The sequence below is a fragment of the Quercus suber genome, unplaced genomic scaffold (assembly GCF_002906115.3).
Source record: "Quercus suber isolate HL8 unplaced genomic scaffold, Cork oak 2.0 scaffold_66, whole genome shotgun sequence".
NCBI classification, from domain to species: domain Eukaryota; kingdom Viridiplantae; phylum Streptophyta; class Magnoliopsida; order Fagales; family Fagaceae; genus Quercus; species Quercus suber.
In genome coordinates, this window is record NW_027069531.1 from 730,026 (window position 1) to 752,116 (window position 22,091).

At 33.9% G+C, this 22,091-nt stretch overlaps 1 protein-coding gene across 1 annotated transcript; it reads right to left on the reverse strand.

Moving 5' to 3' along the window:
* Positions 1-10,812: 10,812 nt before the first annotated feature.
* Positions 10,813-18,178, reverse strand: LOC112033535 (cytochrome P450 71A1). Its single transcript, XM_065772944.1, is given in 7 exon segments — positions 10,813-10,996; positions 10,999-11,428; positions 11,786-11,973; positions 11,976-12,062; positions 12,065-12,469; positions 16,986-16,990; positions 17,917-18,178. Coding segments are annotated over 7 exon segments (1,551 nt in total). The 5' UTR covers positions 18,177-18,178; the 3' UTR covers positions 10,813-10,820.
* Between the last annotated feature and the right edge of the window lie 3,913 nt (positions 18,179-22,091).

Sequence of the window (22,091 nt, forward strand, 5' to 3'; positions counted from 1 at the left end):
AAAAAAAAAAAAAAAAAAAAATATTGCACTCTTCTTAATCTATCCAATTTAATAGGATTACACAGTTGTACTTGTGTTTTATGTAATTTTTCTTCATTTTCTTTTTTGGCTCAAAGGGACTTCAATCATTATAATAATTTTAGCTATGGGAGTATATTTTAATAATAAAAAATAAATGGTAAAATTACATATTTGGTCTATAACTTTAAATTGTATATCAATTTGGTCGATGACCTTTCAAATGTGTCTATTTAGCCCTTAAATTCTTGGTATTGTGTCAATCCTTATCCTTTTGGTATTATGTTAAAATGATCTCTGCCATTAAGTGGTGGATGAAAAATATTGATGTAACCAACTTCTAAAATAAATATTACTTTCATGCGACACAAACTGCCACATCAGCATAACCTTAGTAAATAATAAATATATAAAATAGAAACAAGTGGTGAGTGAGTAACCTGCATGTGAGGCTCAATTTAGGATCAAAATCCTGTTCGGAAATATAGACCCCGGTTGTTAGAATTAACAAGTTTTAGACCCAAGTTGTTAATTAGATTTATTATGAACAAACCTTGTTAAAACAAACAAACATCAATATCATGTCAATAATGAATGCAGTGGAAAAGTAAATAAGACAAGATATGATGACCCAGGAAAACCAATGAAACCAACCAGTTTCACAGAAAAAAAACCTGGAGGGAAACCTTCCCGAAAAGCAATCCACTATAGAAAAGAGAAGTTTCAGATCTAGTACAAAACCTTTGTCCCTAGACTCTACAATCCCCGTAGATGAACTCACAGCAGAAACCTTCTAACGCTTTAGAACCTCTGAACTCTTCAATATATGAACGCGACCCTTTTTGTTGCACGGATCCCAGTACGTGACTAACTCCTTTGCACGAATCCTAGTACGTGACTCACTCACCAACTTAAGGAAGAAGAATGTTGGCTGCAAAGTTCTTCACTTCATCAACAATGAAGATCAAGAAGCACTTGGTTACAAAACCCTAAGGCGCAAAAACGCAGTCGCTTCTTTCAGAGAGAATAAGGTATCTATCACCTTTTGCATATGTTCTCCTTGTATTCTCTCATGTGACGGCCTTTAAAATAAGCCTTATATAAGTCTAGGGTTGTGAGAAAAGAAACCCTACTCAAATACATAAGCCTGGCCCAAAAATCAAAAAGCTGAAAATTCTGATTTCCCGTAACCTCGATCGATCGAGAGGTGTCGAGGAGATGTCGAGGTTTAATGAATCTCAACAGATACAGCTATCGAGAAGGTGTCGAGAAGGTGTCGAGGGGACAGAAACTTTCTCGATCGATCGACCAGCTATCGAGAAGCTATCGAGATTGCGATAAGAATCAGCTGAAGATCTCGACAGATAGCCAGGTGTCGAGGTAGATATCGAAAGGTGTCGAGCTTTAAAAATTCTGCACTTCAACTTGCTTTCTCTTGGACAGACTTGATGACTTCAACACTTGACCTTGAAACATTGTTTCTTGAAGTATTAAAAACACCTAGAACTACTCAATTACAAGCAGAGTGCGTAATTTATCATCTAAATATATATATATATATATATATATATAAGGATAAATATAGAAGAGCGTAAACTGAGTAGTAGTATTCAGGAGAAGATGGTAATGGTAGATCTAACGACAATTTTAGATTATTAAGGGAGAATATCCGGGAATCACTTTAATTTTGGAGTTTTGGGGAGAGAGATATAGAGCTTGTTCAATGTTTTAGTGTGTATAAGACTCACAGATGATTCTAAAATTCACACGCAAACTCTATCTAGAAGATGAACTTATTATAAAAACCTTCTGTCACTCTAAAAACTCAGAACCAATGATGGCTCTAGGAATATTTTTTAGAGTGGTCACTAAGAAATCTAAATCATACAAAATCTAATAAAGTGATAACTTCTATGTATCAATGTTACCAAAAAAAAAAAAAGTGTAAATACACGAAGTGACGAGTATGACAAGTTCGTGTACGTTCAGACGATCCCACCTTTACTGACGAATAAAAGCTCTAGCTAGAGGAGTCAATTATCTGCTTTACTGACGAAGATATCCAAGCCATTTAATGCAAGCAATCAAGCCCAAGACGGTTACAGGGACAACTGTACAAACCGTTGAGAGGCAGTGATGGCACATTAGAGGGCCTCAGACGTTACCAAAAGGAGCATTAAGACCTCCATAACTACCCCAATGGCTAGAAGCCATGAGAGCCTATATAAGTCTCCCACATTGCCAAGAACCAGGTACTGAGAAAAAGAATACTACTGAGAGATCTTTTTAATACTTTCTAATTACATTCGCCTATTTTTAGAGAACTTCTGGTACTGACTTTGGCATCGGAGGCTTTGTGGCAGGCACCACACCGGTGATCATTCTAAAAGGGTTATTTTATCATTTCAATATTATCAGAGACGAAGGCTTGCCTCTGGACGCATTTACTTCGACTTCGACTGACGAGTTTGCACTCTATCAGTTTGGCGCCGTCTGTGGGGATGACATTTTTCGTGTTCAGACTCGAAATAGTAATTTCATATTCTTGTTCATACCAGGATGGAGTCCAACCAAGATTCCATAGCCCTCGCTCAACAAGTCCAGGCCCTTGCAGCCACAGTTGAAGAACTGACTAAGCAAAACCAGGAAATGAGGCAACGACTTCAGCAGGAGGAAAATCGGTCGAGAGGAAATCAGGAAGGTGAAGGGGATAGTTGCAGAAGAAGTGACCATCGAGAGCCAAATGCTCCCGCCGAACCAAATTCGGACATTCTTAGGGAGATGAGGAGGGAGATGGACGAACTAAGGAATGCCATCAAAGAAAAAACAGAGCGGAGCGTGGATCGGCTGGTTCGGGTGACGGACTCGCCATTTACAACGGCAGTCCTCGATTGTCCAATGCCCTCAAAGTTCCAGCTACCTCAGCTCGAGCCCTTTGATGGGCTGAAGTACCCCCAAGATCACCTGAATACTTTCAAAATGACCCTGGGGCTCCAGCAGCCCCCAGACGAAATACTGTGTCGTTCATTCCCAACAACACTCAAGGGGGCTGCCCGGGAATGGTTCATGAAACTGCCAAGGTCGTCCATCGACACATTCGAGCAGCTGAGCAATGCTTTCCTGCGACATTTTATTGGAGGACAACGACCAAAGAGAACCGCGGATCACCTGCTCACCATCAGGCAGGGAGAGAAGGAGACATTGAGGTCGTATGTGAAGCGCTTTACCAGGGAGACATGGCACATTAGAGGGCCTCAGACGTTACCAAAAGGAGCATTAAGACCTCCATAACTACCCCAACGGCTAGAAGCCATGAGAGCCTATATAAGTCTCCCACATTGCCAAGAACCAGGTACTGAGAAAAAGAATACTACTGAGAGATCTTTTTAATACTTTCTAATTACATTCGCCTATTTTTAGAGAACTTCTGGTACTGACTTTGGCATCGGAGGCTTTGTGGCAGGCACCACACCGGTGATCATTCTAAAAGGGTTATTTTATCATTTCAATATTATCAGAGATGAAGGCTTGCCTCTAGACGCATTTACTTCGACTTCGACTGACGAGTTTGCACTCTATCACGAAGTATTCCAATTTCTTTCAACTAACAAAGAGAAAAAGAAAAAAAAAATGATTGACAACAGATAAAGTGAAAATTGATAATGCTGAGATGAGAGTAATAAATTAAGCGAGATAGTCTAAAATAATAATAGAGAAGAGAAATATATATATATATATATATATGCTACAATTGCAAGTCGAGTCGCTAAGGAGAACAAAATTGTTGTGACTGTAAAACCAAAAAGAGTATAATTTTCGTCACCATTATGGAGAACTCACAGTAATAATATTTTTCTTAGTACCATTTTTGAAGGAAAAATGAAATTAGGAATTATTGTTATTGAATAAGTTAAATGAGTTTCAAATTTTAATGATTAGCGATTTTTTATCTTTTTGTTGAATAATTTATTCACTTCTTGTTGTTTGGTCTCGTCTTGTTTTTGTTTGATTTTTGTTTGTTGTTATTTGGGAACTATTTATTGTTGTTATTTAATCCTTTAACAAAAAGGGACTAAGGATTATGCTTAGCTCGTAGAATTAGTTTTGAAGTAATGTTATATCCACAACATTTTTACAATAAATCTTATAATATCAGTATTGGTAGGTAAACAAATAATATCAGTATTGGGCCCAAATTAGAATTACTAACAACTTACTACATTGGATTTGTTATGAAATTATTGTAAAAATATTGTGAATGTAGCATTACTCTTAAAATATGCTATATTAACCCTAGCACAATATTTTGACCCTTTAATCAAAATATTACGGCTTCATTACTTTTAGTACTAAACTAACAACTTTGACCAATATAAGGGTTTAGCCAAGTTTCATATTGTAAACATGTTCAAGAATAAACTAAAGCATGTAAAGAGCAATATGTAAATATGGAAAATAAATCAAACCACACGAAAACACCAAGACTTATTTCTTTTACACCATTTTTTGAGATATAAATCTTATATTCTCCAACAATAATTGATGTAATACTTGATATGCAAGCACACTGTAGATTCATTCTAAAATAATTGCTTGAAAGTTGAAAGTCGTCTGTATGACCCATTCTTAGTACTTTTTTTTTTTTTTTTTTTTTTAAAAAAAAAAAAAAAAAAAAAAAAGGGAAATATGAATATTAAGAACTAGCTTAATTATAATCCCATATATACATGGGTTCAATTCAGAATAATCACAATGATACATATATGAAACTTTCAACGTAAGTTTGACGTTATTATGTTCCTTTCTTAAGTTTTGTCTACTTTTAAAAGGACAATAAGGATATCATTTATTCATATTTCTTATTCTTACCTACTATATTTAATAAAAAAAATATAGTTTGTTGAACTATTTGTATCCTTAGTTTTTAATTTAATTTGTTTTATATTGCAATAAAATGAATTTTTTCAGTAACAATAATAATATTAATTTATGAAAAATCATTTGTTATGAAAATCTATTTTAAAAGTACGACCAGTTTTCTAAAGCATAGTAAAATTTTCATTAAAATTTATATATGAGTTATTGATAGATTTTGATAAAAGAATTTAAGTTAGTTTAAATGATTTGAAAGTAGTTCCAAATAGGCTTGAGGTACTTTTAAATGGATTTGAAATTGTTTAAATTAAAGGAAAACTTGACATAAAATTAGAGTAAATTTCAAATCTAACTTGGGAAACTTGACATAAAATCAGAATAAATAAGTTTAATCATTTGTTGAGCTTCCATAGTAATTATACTAAGTTATAACTTGTACGTACACATGAAAATATTCAATAGTAGTCATAACAAGGTGGTCTTACTTAGGTGATTGAGTCATTGAGGTAATCACCTTGGTTTTTTGCAAGTATTATAAATGAGTCACTTAAGACAATTTTTTTTTTTTTTTTAATTTGGACACGTAGTGCAAAATTAAATAACAATCAGAAACTAATCTTGATTGTGATTATATATACATTGACTTTAACATAATATATATGATATATGATTATAGAGATTACATATTGCCTCTAAATCCAACCATTACCAAATTATGCTATGCTCTTCTTATGTTTCTATCGGACTGTAGATTATGTTTGCATATATCAATCACCTACATGTGAAAAAAGGGACAAAATTGTTCAATGCCCTTTTCGCCCAAATTATATAGCCTTCTACCCCTATTCCCAAACTAATTAAGGAAATGCCCCCCTTTTAAAACTCGATTTGCTCAAAATCGAGTTATGCCCTATAGTAGCGTTTTTAAGAAGCCTATAGTGACGTTTTAAGGACCTATAGTGGCATTTTGTAACTCGATTTACCTGTAACTCGATTTCATGGAGGTCGAGTTCAAAAATGCCACTATAGGCTCCTTCAAACGCTACTATAGGGCTCCAAAAAAAAAAAAAAATTAACTCGATTATGAGTAAATTGAGTTACAAAAAAAGAGTATTTCCCTAATTAGTTTGAAAAAAAGGGCAGAAGGCTATATAATTTGGGCGAAAATGGCATAGGCCAATTTTATCCGTGAAAGAAGTATCACATATATTTGTTACATTAGATATATATATCACATCTGACATGTGATACAACCATTGTGTGTGGAAGGTTGTCTAGCATTCGAACTTGTTGGGAATAATTGTACTAATTTAACCATTCAAGTGGTATTTATTTATTGTATCAACATTGGATTATTTGTATCATTTTCAAAGCCCATGAATCTTTTCTTGATCTCTTAATAAGTATCACGTGTCTAGACATTGCATCAAAATTTTGAAACAACTTATGTGATGGTAAATCTATCTCTATGAATATCACATGAAAAACTCTCTAAAGTACTCATTTTCGTTCACTAAATAAAGCAATGTAGAAGGGAAATTAATTGTTGTACAAATTATGTTTTCATTTTAAATTTTTAAGTAATAGGTTGTATATAATCAAAAGAATCATAGAAGTATAGCACAATCAGCCTTTTTATGGTTGATCACCATTTTCTATAAATTAAAAAAAAAAATTTAAATTCATGAATTCACATGTAAATACACTTAATTCTAAATTACAGTGCAATTGACATGAGTTTTATAATTAAATTGACACTTCCCGATGTATTTAATTTGACACAAAAAAGAAAACAAAAGAATAGAGTGCATTAAAAAGGACATTTGACACAAAATTGAAGTACATTTAAAATATAAAGAAACTTTATATCAAATTACAATGCAATTGAAACAACAGTTGATACAAAATTAGAGTTCAATTAGAATTTAATTTGGGTTCTTTATTTTTTTTTTTAAAGAACCAATTTGGGTTCTAGATTGAGTATTCTTTTTTAATTAAAGAAATTATGTAAGTTATTAATTTGACTTTTATATGATTCTTATGGATAGTTTCCTCATCTCCTATTGCGTCTTACCAACATCTTCTTGGTAATTTGACTGTCAATTTTGACACACATAATAAAATTACATGCTTTTAAAAACTTTTTAGGATTCAAATCTTCTAGATTTTCTAGGATATTTTACCAATAGATTTCTTTAAATCCTAACCACTCTTTTATGATTTAAGGGTCTAAATTCTAGCATATTAGCATTCCACTAACAATACTCTTAAAATAATAAAATAATGTTGCAAAAAAAATTTAAAATTATTGTTAGTAGAATGCTGACATGGTAAAATCTAGACCATTAACGTACTAACATAAATAATACACTAAATGTCTAATTGTTGTTTAGTTTTAAGTTGTATTGATCTATGATCAGGGTCAATATTTCAGCCAATGTATGTAAAAATAATTTATTATAAACCCGATTTAAAGCACTATTATTACTATCTTAGCCAATCATATGAATATAGGGAAGCTTGAGGAATATGTTGCAACTGGTATTAATTGCCTAAACTACTACACATAAAGTGCTTACATCCATAGAAACGTGAGTAGCAGAGCTTATGAGTAGCTAATGTGTTTTTAGACAAACCTCTTGTTTGCATTGAAAAAAACAGAATGATGGGAATAACCATGAAATTCCCAAATCTGTGAGATACAAAAATAAAGAAAAAATATACGCCAAGGAAAAATAATTACACACAAGATAGTATTTACATGGTTTGGCAATTTGCCTATATTTACGAAGTTACAAGAATTTCACTATTCTTAGGGAAAAAATATAGAGTGTGGCAATACAATTTTTTTTCTCTCTCTCTCAAAACAACATAAAACCCTAATTTTCAAAACAACAGTTTTTATATCCTGCACACAAGATTTATAATGAGCTCTACGGCTTAGGCCTATCGGTCCGAGCCTCCGCTCCATGGACTAAGCCTCAAAAAATCTCCCATTAAAACCGTAACATTATTATTTCAAGTTGGGTCATAATCTGGATCAAACACAACTAGACTCCACAAAGCCCAACACAAAAGAGATACTAACTGGAATGAACTTGTTCTTGAGAAAGTGGTACATACTTGGCACGCATTTGAGTACCTTAAATGTGGGCATGGTTTCCCTAAAGGCTTATGCATTGCATTTGAAATATTTTTCTTGAGCTACTAGAAGATAAAAGAATTCATTATAGATAGGAATTTATTGAAGGATTCTTAAGGGTGCTTGGTGAAGTTGAAGGTATTGATGGATCCTGTTTTAGAAGAAGACAATCCATAGGGTGACATAGGTGGGTGAATTTTGAGAATAGAAACCCTGAACAAGGACTCTAGCTGAACAGAATGGTCAGAAGCCCAAGAGCTCACCACCTGAGGCCTATGAAAGGGCTGTGGGAAGTTTAGATTTATTATAAATTAAATGACATTTTGATTGTATTTTTATGCGATTCTACTAAGAAGCAACATGATATGTTTTCAGCCCAACTTATACAAGGATTAGTTTATAGGTTTTATTGTTAATTTTGGATTCCTTCATGGTTGAAGGATTACATTTCTATACACTACGTGTTAGTCTTTTCTAATAGGTAGATAGTGAGGAAGGGGAAAAGGTGTGATTCAAATTAGAAACATGAGACACCACACAATTGTGTAATTACCATTAGATTATCTGATGCAGGAGCATCTACTAAGCTGTTTTCAGGTGTCTTGATTGAAGTCTAGTGGCTGCAAGCAATGTTGAAGATGTTTCCTTGAAAGTTGCTTCTAAGATAAGCTAGAAGGTCAAGCAGTTCTTCTATAAACTTTTTTATGTTGCATTCAATGGCAACCCAAATAGTTGGAGTCGAATCTCAAGTGCAACCATTTAGGTGACACTTAAGGACCTTATCTAGGACTACAAGGCAATGCCAAGTCAATTGGATCAAATTGGAGCAACTTGTTCAAATTGGAAGCCCTATCTATTCATTCAAGAAAGGTTAGTTATAGCTATCCTTGCATCCAAATAAGGAAATTGAGGCAGTTAGTTAGTTGGCAGCCACCCATATCCTAATTAGATTTTATTGTTATTGGGTTAGTTACTTATATTAGTGCTGTAGAATAGGAGAAATTATAGAGTCCTCAGGTGGACCACGTCACTTGTCCACCATTCCACTAAAAAACTTTCACTTGTTTAAAATTATTGAGTCAGTAATTAATTTCTGTTTAAAAAAATTTTCTAACTAACAATTTTAAACAAGTGGCAGTTTTTTAGTAGAATGGTGGACCACATCACTTGTCCACCATATGGATCTTATAATTTATCCTGGAATAGAAAACACAGATTTTCCAGAGACTACTAGAAGTCAATGCACGGGAAATTTAAGAAGTAGAAAAGTACTAGCAAAAGTCATTGGCTATAGTAATGGGATTACGTGAAATTTGATGACATGAAGGGAAGCACCGTTGGGAGTAGGCATTGAAGCCGCTTTTCTAACAAATTCCATCATTTGGCCCCTGAATCTATGTTTTTGTCATTTTTAGTAATATTTGTTTCCTTAATAACTTTTAGATTAAAAGTCAGAATAAAATCCTATCTGTTTTGGGACGTCTCTTAGAGAAAATGATTTTAATTTCTATAATTATCTCAAATTTGCTATTTTTGGTAAAATCTATGTTTTTGCCACCTAATTTCATGATTAGTGCGAATTAGGGTTTTTCCTAGATATTTTCCTAGTTGTCCTAGGTTTTTTTTTTTTTTTTTTTTTAATTTTTTTTTTTTACTATTTCATGATTAGAGCGAATTTAGTTATCAAATTAATAAAAATTCAAAATTTGTCTATTGCTTTTCTCTAGTGGATTCTAGGAACCTATCTTCTTTTCGATTCAAGGACCCACCCGTGGATTCGAGGATTTAATTTAGAAGCTAACATGTTTAGTTTCTTTTCATTCAAAAAGCAAAATGTTTTTTTTCTTTTTTCTTTTTTTAGCTTTCATGACATCTAATAGTTGTAGCCAATATTAGTTTTACACTTGGCAAGTCCCTCTAGCTGTTAGTTGCAAACAATTTGCATTTAGTACTTATACAAATTCATTATAATTAAAAGACTAATTACAATAGCTATTGTAATTAGTCTTTTAATTATAGTGAATTGAAATCCAAGCCTTGTGCTTTCCTTGAAACTTAGTATTCTTAGGTTACTAACCACCAATTAAATGTTCTAAGTAACTCTTTTTTCCAACCAAAACCAAAACAACTTAGCCTACACACTTCCTTAGACCACTATCACTTGAATCACATTAAGTGTAAGTCATACACGAATAAGAAAAGTAGGCACATGTAATAGTCTATATAAATAAAACGTAAAACATTGCCTATTCTGTGTATACATAGACATACAATTGTTATTTTTCATGAGCAAAGTAGGTGTATAATACAGATCCTCTTCCTACATTGAGTGTTTCACGATGCTTCACTAATCATAATTTGTTACACATCCCTTTTTCTTTCCTTATAAAATAACCTAAGTTTCAAATAAATAAATAAAAAACTAGACACATGATATATTGTAATTGGTGAAACATAAAGAAGATTTTTATTCATAGATGTAGTAATAGATTTTTTTTTTTTTTCACAACATAATATTCCTTGTAGGAGTTATGTGGCACATAAAAATATTTTTTTACCACTTTTTGTATTCCACAATATACTCCACTCATCACAACTTAACATGTATTCTTTTCACTTTCTTTATAAAATAACTATGTTGAAATGAAAATAAAATCGTACACATGACATGCTACAAAGAGAAGGTTCTTGCTAATATTAAACAATCAATTATATTGAAATGGACAGGACAAAGATTTAAAAAAAAAAAAGAAAAAAAAAAAGAGGAAAGATGACCATGGACTCCTTAAGAAGGAGAATGTGGTACTGGTACAAGACAAAGTGGAATTTTCTTACGAATGACTAGCCTATAAACCTCACTCATGTCCAAGTCATTTACAGTAACACCATCAGGCAACTCCCAGTCAAACCAGTACAAGAGATTGGCTAACACATATTCAGCTTCTATGATAGCAAATGATATCCTGGGCAACCCCTATGCCCCATGCCAAAGGGTATGAATTGCTCGTGATGGCCTTTGAAATCAATTGAATTGTTAGCAAATCTCTCTGGGAGAAACTCCTCTGGTCTATGCCATAATTTGGGATCTCTTTGAATTGCCCATGCATTGATCAAGATCCCTGTTCCTTGAGGAATATCATAGCCTTCAAGTTTAGTACTTCCAGATGATGCTCTAGTAACCATGACAGGAGCATGTAACCTCAGAGTCTCTTTGATAACACACTTTAAGAAGTCCATTTGATCTATATCAGTCTCATCTACCTTTGGTTTCTCTCTTACTACTCTTCTTACTTCCTCTTGGGCTTTCTTCATCACATTCGGATTCTTCAAAAGCTCTGCCATTGCCCATTCCATGGTTGTTGAAGTGGTATCAGTTCCTCCTATAAACATGTCCTGTAAGATGTACAAAAGGGAAAGCTTAAGTTTTAGTCTTTGGGCATGGGTGTGCAGTGGTGAAGCCATTATCATGTGGATATTATGTGGTAAGATTAAGAAAAATATTAGTTTTTACCTAACTTTGATCCATTATCTTGCAGATATTAGGTAGGTAAAAAAGAAATAAAAATATAAAAACAAACCCACCTATTAATTAAAATTGTAGCCTATCCTATTTTAGAAAATTTCAATAATCAAATAACCTATAAACTGAAGTTCTTCTTTTCAATATAGACAAATAAATTATATGCAAAAAACTGGTCCATGAAAATTCTTAGCATGCTATTTAGGAGAGGGAGAGAGAGACAGACAGACTAGTAGGATTGCTTTAATGCTTTCTTGAGTGAGATTGATGTCAAGTATACCATTCTTCTGAAGATTTAAAAGAATATCCACAAAGTCTTTCTTATCAGATTGGTCACCACCATCACTCTTCTGATGTTCCTCAATTATTTGATCAAGGACTGCATTCAAGGCATTGGAAGTTGTTCTCAATCTTGCAGAAATCCAGTTAGAACATCCAACCATTTCAAATATGGAAAAAGATCCTCAAAGCAAAATGCTCCTATAAGTTCTAGTCTTCTTGACAAATTTCCAAACTCTGGCTACCATCTTCGCCTTCATACATTCGACCAAGGGCGGTTCTGCAAATTATATTGCTTGAGATATTAACAAACATCGCACCAAGATCAATTGTTGCTCCATTCATACATGAATCTCTAATCTTCTTGACCATTTCCACAGCTTCTTCTTCCCTCACATACTGAAAGTCTTGCACCCTTTTTTGGCTTAAAATTTCAAGAACACAAATTTTCTCTGCTTGTCTCCAATACTCACCATAAGGACAAAATGCAATGTCAGTGCATCCATGGAAGAGAACTCTTGCTGCCCTTATCTGGGGCCTGTTTGCTAAAACTGTATCACGGGTCTTCATAATCTCTCAAGCTATTTCAGAGGATGAAACTACAAGAAATGGGGCATTTCCCAAGTGTAAGAGCACTAGATGTTGAAGTAACGAAGAAGAAGACTGAAAAGAAGCAGATTGAAGAGGAAGCATAAAACAACTGCGTAGTGATTAAACTAAACGCAGAGTTTCATTTAAGAGCAGATGCACCAAACGCACCGTTTTACTTAAGTGGATGGCTTCATCAAAAACATAATGAAACGGTGCGCTTTGCCTTGCTCCAGGTTTAGTTTCAGTTGTGGACCAAAATTCAGTTAGTTAGTATTAACAGAATTCCTAATTTTAAGGGAATTAGTTTTCAGATAGTTGGGTCTGTTAACTTAAGCATTTAGGCAAACCCAGATTGTATATAAATAGATCAGTGAGCATGGATGGATCATTATGCAGAAACCATTGAAATTGAATACAAAATCTTCTATTCATTCTCTCTCTCTTTTCATTCTGTTTCTCTCTTACTTTCTTGTTCTTTCCCTCATTTTCTAGGGCTTTCATTTCTCTGTGACTTTTGATTCTTTGTTGATTCAATTGGTGATAATCGTTAGAACTCAGATTACTTGTTCTTGAGTTTTTCTACATGGTATTAGAGCAAGCAACTGCTGCTGCTACTCAATCTTCAACCATGGCTGCCTCAAGCTCAACAATGGCTTCGTCTTCATCAACTTCCTCAATGTCATCAGGTCTGGTAAATCAACCTCTTCTGCTTCTCTCTAATATGTCCAATATGATGACAGTGAAATTAGAAAATACAAACTATATTGTATGGAAACATCAGATTTCCATAGTTCTTGAAACATATTCCTTGTATGAGTTGCTCGAAGAGCCTCAACTTGTTCCTGAGAAGTTTCTCAAGGATTTATCTGGATCATACATTGCAGTTATTAATCCAGATTTCCTGATTTGGAAATCAATGGAAAAAGCCTTACTTACTTTTATAAGCTCAACTTTGTCTCCATCTGTGCTTGCAATCACTGTTGGATGTGCAACTGCCATAGAAGTCTGGAAGATATTGGAAAATAGGTTTTCTTCAGCCTCAAGGTCTCACATCATGAACCTTAAGGGTGAACTGCATAATTTGAAGAAAGGAAGTGAGTCTGTGGATGTGTATCTGCAGAAAATTAAAGTTGTAAGAGACAAATTATTGGCTGTTGGAGTTATTGTGGATGATGAGGAACTGCTTCATATTGCAATTAAGGGACTCCCAAAGGAATTCAATGCATTTAGATCAGCAATAAGAACCAGGAGTACTCAACTTGGTTTTGATGAGCTCTCAACCTTGTTAAATGCAGAAGAAGAGTCTCTCAATGATGGATTGGAGGTTAAAGACTCTATCTTTGCTATGGCTGCATCAACTAATCAGAAGTCAAATGGTAATGCTTACAATCACAACCAAAACAGAGGTAGAGGCCGAGGGAATTTTAATAATAGAGGAGGAAGAGGTGGTAGATCAAATGGTCAGTTTTCTCAGTTTAATCATTTCAACCACTTCCAGCAAGGTCAATCAGTTTTTGGTGGTCCTAGGTCAGAAAGACCTATATGCCAAATCTGTGGAAAGGTTGGGCATTTAGCTGTTGATTGTTACCACAGAATGGACTATGCCTATCAAGGCAAGCATCCACCTGCAAAGCTTGCAGCAATGGCCACAGCCTCCAATGCTTGCTTCAATCAGGATCAACCCTGGCTTGCTGACAGTGGAGCAACTGATCATGTCACAGCTAGCCTAAATCAGCTTAGCTTCCCAAAGCCATACACCACTCAGGATCACCTTACTGTTGGTAATGGACAAAACCTACCTATTACTCATACTGGTAAAGTTCTCATTCCATTTTCTTCCTCTAATATTCAACTCAATAATGTTCTTAGAGTACCCTCAATTACTTCTAACCTTGCCTCTGTCCATAAACTTTGTCATGACAACCACTGTTGGTGCTACTTTGATGAGAATATTATTTCCATTCAGGCCTTGGACACAGGGAAAATTCTCTACCAGGGCAAGAGTGAAGGTGGAGTTTACCCCATCCATCCTCATCATGCTTCTCAGCTTATTCCATTCCATAGAGTCTGTAATAATGCTTCTAGAAATTCTGTTTTTAATAAGACACTTTGGCATATGAGACTTGGTCATCCTAATGATCAAGCTCTCAATTGTTTGTTTCCAAATGATAAGTCTGTTCAGAATAAGGTCAGTCTTGTAACTCCTACTTGTACTCATTGTTTGTATGGTAAAATGCACAATATTCCTTTTCCAAACTCTCAATTTAAAGCTTCTCCTCCTTTTGAACTTGTGCATTCTGACTTGTGGGGTCCTGCTCCTACTCTCTCTGTCAATGGTTTTAAATATTACATCTTATTTGTTGATCACTACTCTAGGTTTAGCTGGATTTATCTCCTCAAATCCAAATCTGAAGCCTTTGATAAGTTTGCTCAGTTCAATGCTATGGTTGCCAATCAATTTTCCTTGAAAATTAAAACCTTTAGACCTGATGGAGGGGGTGAATTCACTTCCAATGAATTCAAATCTTATTTGGCAAATCATGGTATTTCACATCATATTTCTTGTCCTCATACTCCTCAGCAAAATGGAATTGTTGAGAGGAAACATAGGCACATCATAGAAACTATTATTACCCTTCTGTCTCAGTGTTCCTTGGACTACTCTTTTTGGTCATTTGCAGCTCAAACTGCTGTTACCCTGATTAATTTGCTTCCTACCTCTGTGCCTTGGAAATCTTCTTGGTTTACTCTTTACTCTTCCTTTCCTGACCTTACTCATCTCAAAATCTTTGGGTGTGCCTGTTATCCAAATCTGAGACCTTACACAGCCCATAAACTTGAACCTAGAACTAAGGAGTGCATCTTCATTGGCTATCCTGCTCAATCTAAGGGTTACCTTTGTTTTGATCCTCTTACAAACAGTGTTTACACTTCTAGACATGTGGTCTTTGATGAATCAAAATTTCCTGCTGCTTTACCTGTTCAGTCTGTGTCCACACCTTCTTTTCCTCCTATAGTTCCTACTTGGTTGTCAAATCAATTGTATCTTTACTCTACCAATCAGTCATCCTTGCTAGGTCATTTCCTTCTCACTCTCCCAATCTGTCACATTCCAACTCTAGCACATCTGCTTCAGCTTCATCCCTCTTCCCTACTCCCTCCCTTACCCCTCTTTCTTCTCCAAACCCTTCTCCCCAACCTTCATTACCTGTTACTGACACTGGCCCAGCAACTATATCTTTACCTATTTCCACTATCCCTGACTCTATTTCTTTACCTCTCTCTCACCATGACTCACATCCACCTGTTCCTTTACCTCCTCCTACCATCAATTCTCATCCTATGCAAACTAGATCCAAGAGTGGCATTATCAAATCTAATCCCAAACTTTGCTATAAGACTACCATTGACTATACCTATACTGAACCCCCTTCCTATAAAATTGCTTCTAAGTATCCTAAGTGGTGTGAGGCAATGGCTGCTGAGTTTCAGGCTCTTCAGAAACAGCAGACCTGGTCTCTTGTTCCTGCTCCTCCACATGTTAACTTGGTTGGCTACAAATGGGTGTTCAAACTTAAATTGAACAGTGATGGTTCCATCTCCAAATACAAGGCCAGACTTGTAGCTAAAGGATTCCATCAACAAGCTGGTGTGAACTTTCATGAAACCTTCAGTCTAGTGGTCAAGCCTGCCACAGTGAGATTAGTTTTGGCCATTGCTGTGAGTTGTAAATGGGAGTTGAGACAACTAGATGTGTCTAATGCATTCCTTCATGGATTTCTCAAAGAAGAGGTGTATATGCATCAACCTCCTGAATATGTGGATCTGGTTCATCCAGATTATGTATGCAAACTTCACAAGTCTCTCTATGGTCTCAAACAAGCACCCCGGGCCTGGTTTGAAAGATTTGCTTTTCACTTACTTCATCTTGGTTTCTCTGCCTCCATGGCTGACAGCTCTTTGTTTGTGTTTTGCTCAACTCACACCCATTATTTATCTCTTGTTATATGTGGATGACATAAAGTTACTGGCAATGATTCCACCCAAATTCACAATTTGATTGCAGCTCTGGGTCATGTTTTTGAACTCAAGGATTAAGGCCTCTCAACTATTTCTTAGGTATACAAATCAATAAATCTACTCATGGTCTCACTCTGACACAGAGTAAATATGCTTCTAATGTGATTCATTGATTTCATATGGAGAGTTCCAAGCCAACCAAGACTCCCTCCTGTCCTTCTACTCGTTTAGTGCCTCTAGATGGTGTTCTTCTTTCTGATCCAACTCAGTACAGGAGCATGGTTGGTGCTCTTCAATATCTAACCTTCACTCGTCCAGATATTGCCTTCAGTGTTCATCAACTGTGCCAGTTCATGAGTCAACCTACCATTACTCACCTTGAAGTTGCTAAACGGGTCCTTCGATATATCAGAGGTACTCTTCATTATGGGCTTTCTTTTACCCCAGGTCCTTTAACCCTTTCTGCATTCTCAGACGCAGACTGGGCTGGGGACCCTACAGATAGAAGGTCTACAACAGGCTTGCTTGTGCTTCTTGGACCCAATCTCATTTCTTGGTCTACTAAGAAACAAAGCACTGTGTCTCGTTCTTCCACAGAAGCAGAATATCGTGCCTTAGCAACCACCGCCGCTGAATTGGCTTGGCTTCGAATCTTGTTTAAAGAGCTTCACATTTTTCTTCCTCACATTCCTGTCATTTGGTGTGATAATGTCTCGGCTATAGCTCTCTCTGCTAATCCCGTTTTTCATTCTCGCACCAAACATCTAGAAGTTGATTACCACTATACTCGTGAGAAGGTTCTTCGAAAGTAATTACAGATTGGTTTTGTTTCAGGCCGTGACAATTTTACAGACATATTTACCAAGTCCCTTCCTGTTCCATCGTTTCTTCTTCATCGGTCCAAACTTCTGGTTGATTCTTCCCCCATCAGTTTGAGGGGGGATGTTGAAGTAACGAAGAAGAAGACTGAAAAGAAGCAGATTGAAGAGGAAGCATAAAACACTGCGTAGTGATTAAACTAAACGAGGTTTCATTTAAGAGCAGATGCACCAAACGCACCGTTTTACTTAAGTGGATGGCTTCATCAAAACATAATGAAAGGTGCGCTTTGCCTTGCTCCAGGTTTAGTTTTAGTTGTGGACCAAAATTCAGTTAGTTAGTATTAACAGAATTCCTAATTTTAAGGGAATTAGTTTTCAGATAGTTGGGTCTGTTAACTTAAGCATTTAGGCAAACCCAGATTGTATATAAATAGATCAGTGAGCAGGATGGATCATTATGCAGAAACCATTGAAATTGAATACAAAATCTTCTATTCATTCTCTCTCTCTTTTCATTCTGTTTCTCTCTTACTTTCTTGTTCTTTCCCTCATTTTCTAGGGCTTTCATTTCTCTGTGACTTTTGATTCTTTGTTGATTCAATTGGTGATAATTGTTAGAACTCAGATTACTTGTTCTTGAGTTTTTCTACAGGCCATACTTCTCAAAGACAGCATGAAGAGATCGGTGGAGGAGTGTGCCTATCTGGTGAAGGTTGCCAATTATAGGTAGCTTTGGAGGAGGAGGTAAGTTGAATTTGCCACCTCTAGTGTGCTTTAGGAAATCGAGTATGGAAAAGAGAAGAAGCAAAGAGAATAAGAAGGGGTTGAACAAAGTGCTTATATGCAGTTCTTGCCACCATTGATGCAATAAGGTAAGTGGATCCATTCCTTGTTTAGCTCTTCTTCTCATCAAAATAGTATGCAGTGAGAGACTCTAGACAAAAACACCCATATGAATTAACCCAAAAAAAAAAAACACTAGCGAAATTTCATCCTAGAGATCATAGAAGCTTTCAGCAAATGTCAATGACCAGGCTAGAATGCTTATGACATGTGAAATCTGAATTATTTATGGTTCGGAGACAAAATTTGGATCTTGGTACAAAATAGTATATGATGTTTACTATAAAAAAATTAAGAATGAAGATATACCTAATATTTTCAACCCTATTGTGCAAAAAAAAAAAAAAAAAAAAAGTAAAATAAATTTAAAAAAAAAATTTCAACCCTACAATACTATAAAATAAAGTGAGAAATATAAATATTAGCTGGCTGATTTATATTAAGATCTGCTGATATCCGTATGTTTGTTTGGAAGTAAAATAGGGTGAATGGAAAATTTTGGAGAGAAAATGGTAAGAAAAACATTTTTGAAATGTATTTAGTTGGGTGAAAAGGAAAATAAATGGTGGGACCTAGATATTTCCCCGGACTCACCAAAAAATTTTCACCTTAAAACAGAGAGAAAACTTGGAAGGAGAAATATAATGGCTGAATGACAAAAATGCCCATGTCCAACTTGCACATGGGCTTAACATTGCTTCTTCTTCTTCTTCTTCTTTTATTTATTTATTTATTATTATTATTTTTTTAAGGCTTCACATTGCTACTTCTTTAATAGCATTTTGCATCATTGGACATTTGCCTTTATTTATTTATTTATTTTGTGTGTGATTTCTTGGAGTTGTGGCGTGGTGCTTTGTTTTGTTTGTTTTGTTTTGTTTTTTGGACATGTTTTTTTTTTTTCTTTTCAATATAATTTGGGTCATTGCTTTTTTTTTGGTTGCTTGTCACTTTTTATGTTTTAATTGTGCATCATATTTTAACAAGGGTATATAAGTAAATTTATGCAAACTCACTTTTTCCATCTCTCAACTTTTTTACTCTCAACCAAACAAAAAGAAGGAAAATTAAAAAAATTTCTATTCTCCCACTTTTCTATCCTCTCACCATTTTCTATCCTTTCATTTTTCCACCTATTCTCCCATTTTTCCACCCTTCCAATCAAACGGGCCCTAAATGTGAAGTTGTAGGAGAAGACTTTTGGGTACAATTCTGCAACATTGTTTCAAAAAAGAACATATATAGTGAAGAAATTAAAGTGTGGGCTTACTTTAATACGCATTTGAATTAGTTTTTTTTTTTTTTTTCTTATAATTGGGAATTGTAACATTTATGCATGTGCTCTTAAAAATATAGTTTTTAATACCTAAAAAAGTTACTTTATCTATTTTTCCATCTTACTTATAATACACACAACATCAAATGTTCTATATATATATATATATATATATTTCCATTTCATTTAAAATATTATAAACAACTTATTAAAATAATAAAGGAAGAGAGAGATTTGAGTTTTTAATTGAAGGAAGAGAGATAATCTTAAAAAAATATTGTATTTTATTTTTAACAACATGCTATAGTCAACAAGTATTAATACTAGTTTACTGTAGTTGCAAAAAATTTCGCTTTAACTTTTCTAATAACACATGGATTTTTTTTGTTCTTTGGTGGTGAAATAGATTTTTTTGCTAAAATACAATTATTATTGTGAACATGGTTGTCAAAATCGCGATCTGGATCATAAGATCACACAATTTTACAATCCCACCTCACCAAAACGTTTAGGATCATACTAGGATCGTAAAAATGGTAGGATCGTGTAAGATTGTAGGATCGTATGGGATCCTACCGATCCTACTGATTCTACCAAAAACATAAATTTTTGGTTTTTTATTTATTTTTTATTATTTTTATTTTTTATGGGATAAATTTTTTGTTTTGATGAAGCTTTAAGGGTTTTCATTTTTTCATGTTGTGATGATATGGATTTTTATTTTATTTTTATAAAATTATGTTAACCTAAGTAAATGTCTTCTAGTTTCTAGTTCACTTGTAATTAAAATGAAGGAATGGTTTATCATTTCTAAATGAAGAATTTGATGTTGGCTTTGCTGCCTTTTAAGCTATAATGTTGTTAAATTTTTTTGATCAACATACTAATTTTTGTTCTAATATTACTAAAATATTTTTTATATACAATTTTATCAATTATGCTTGTATTTGTATATTGATTGATTGATTTTTTTGAACATGCTCTTTAATTGTTGCTAAGCGGTATAACTTGAATAGTCGAGTGTGAAATTGTATCTTGATGTCTTTTATAGCTCTAGTATACAAATATATAATGTTTACACAGATGATGAGCTGGATGATGATTAGGAATTTAGGACAGTGGTTATAAGAACCTTAGAATGAGAATTATTAAATGTTCACTTCACCTTAATATTCATCTTGCTTTTGGATTTCATATTGTAGTTAGCTAGTTTCCATTTGCTAACTTATTTTGGATTTCAAACTTGGAACTTAAAACTTGGAAAATATTTTCCATATGTTTTGATAAATATTTTGGTATTTGGTGCTAATTAAATATTTATTGAACTTTTTAAATACATTGGGTCAAAACTTAAATATATTTATTTCGTTAGTATAGACTTAGCAATGAACGTATAACATGCAAATTATATCATATGATGCAAATCTTAGTTTTTTTATGGATGAATTTATAATTTATGTGATTATTCAACATACAAAGTCATTATCAATGTATTTTTTGCTTTAAATCTGAAAATTTGTAAGATCTTACGATTCACAATCTGATCTTATGATTTACGATCCTACCTATTTTCAACGATCCTACGTAGGATCCCAATTTTGACAACCTTGGTCCCCATATTGCATGTCTTGATTTTATTACTTTATTGCTTTATGATATATATGGTGTTTGTTAATATGTGGTAATAATTTGTGATGAATCTAAATTAACTAATTGCTTAATTTGTTAAAATTGTTTAACTCTGCTGTAAAATTAACATCAGGGTTCTTAATTTCACCTAATGGATTTATATTTTAAAAATTCTCATCACTAAATTTTATGTTTCCGTTCTTTTTAACATGCATGCCAAATGTTGTATTGATGAGATATTATTTATTTTTTGATTCATTAACTCATGTTATATGTATAATTTTAAAATGCAAAAAAAAAAAAAAAAAAATGGAACAAAAACAAAAACAAAACAAAACAAAAAACAAAAAAAAAATTATATATTTTGTAAATAAAATTACTATTGTTGCCTAATCATCTTGAAATTTTGTAAATGTATAAGTTATAAATATTATTAAAAAAAAAAAAAAAAAAAAAACCAACAGCCATAGATTTATCTAAATACACTTGTAATAAGAAATAATTGCACAGTATTATATTTCTAAAAAGTTACACCAGTTATAACTAGATAACATGAAATCATTATGGAGGTTCATAGTCGTATTGTTTTATTTGATCAGCGTAGGTGGGTGAGGGCGGTGATGATAGAAATTCTCGTAAGCTCCGAAAGGAAACCTTCTCTCACTATTAATGTTCAGACCTTCAGAGCTACGTTCTTCTATCGGAATCGTCTTCATTGAACCAACTTTGCTGTCAGATACATGCAATAATGTCTTTCCACCACCTTTCAGGCCAAAGATATATAGATTATAGAAAACTAAATTAAATTATTATAGGAAAATTGATATGCAACAAGGAAAACTATAAACCTCTTTTCTTTTCCTTGAGTAAACTTTGAATTAAGAAAAAAGAAACAACATCAATAATAGAAAGGAAACGCTTATCTTCTCTTCCTTAAGACTCCAAAGATCGAGCAAGTTGTAGAGGCAGAGCTTTTGTTCCTTTCGACTTACGAGAGGAAACATGATAAACTATAAAATATCATTAATTCAACGTCAAGTGCCTTGAAGTATTTAATTAAGTTACAATTATTCCCAG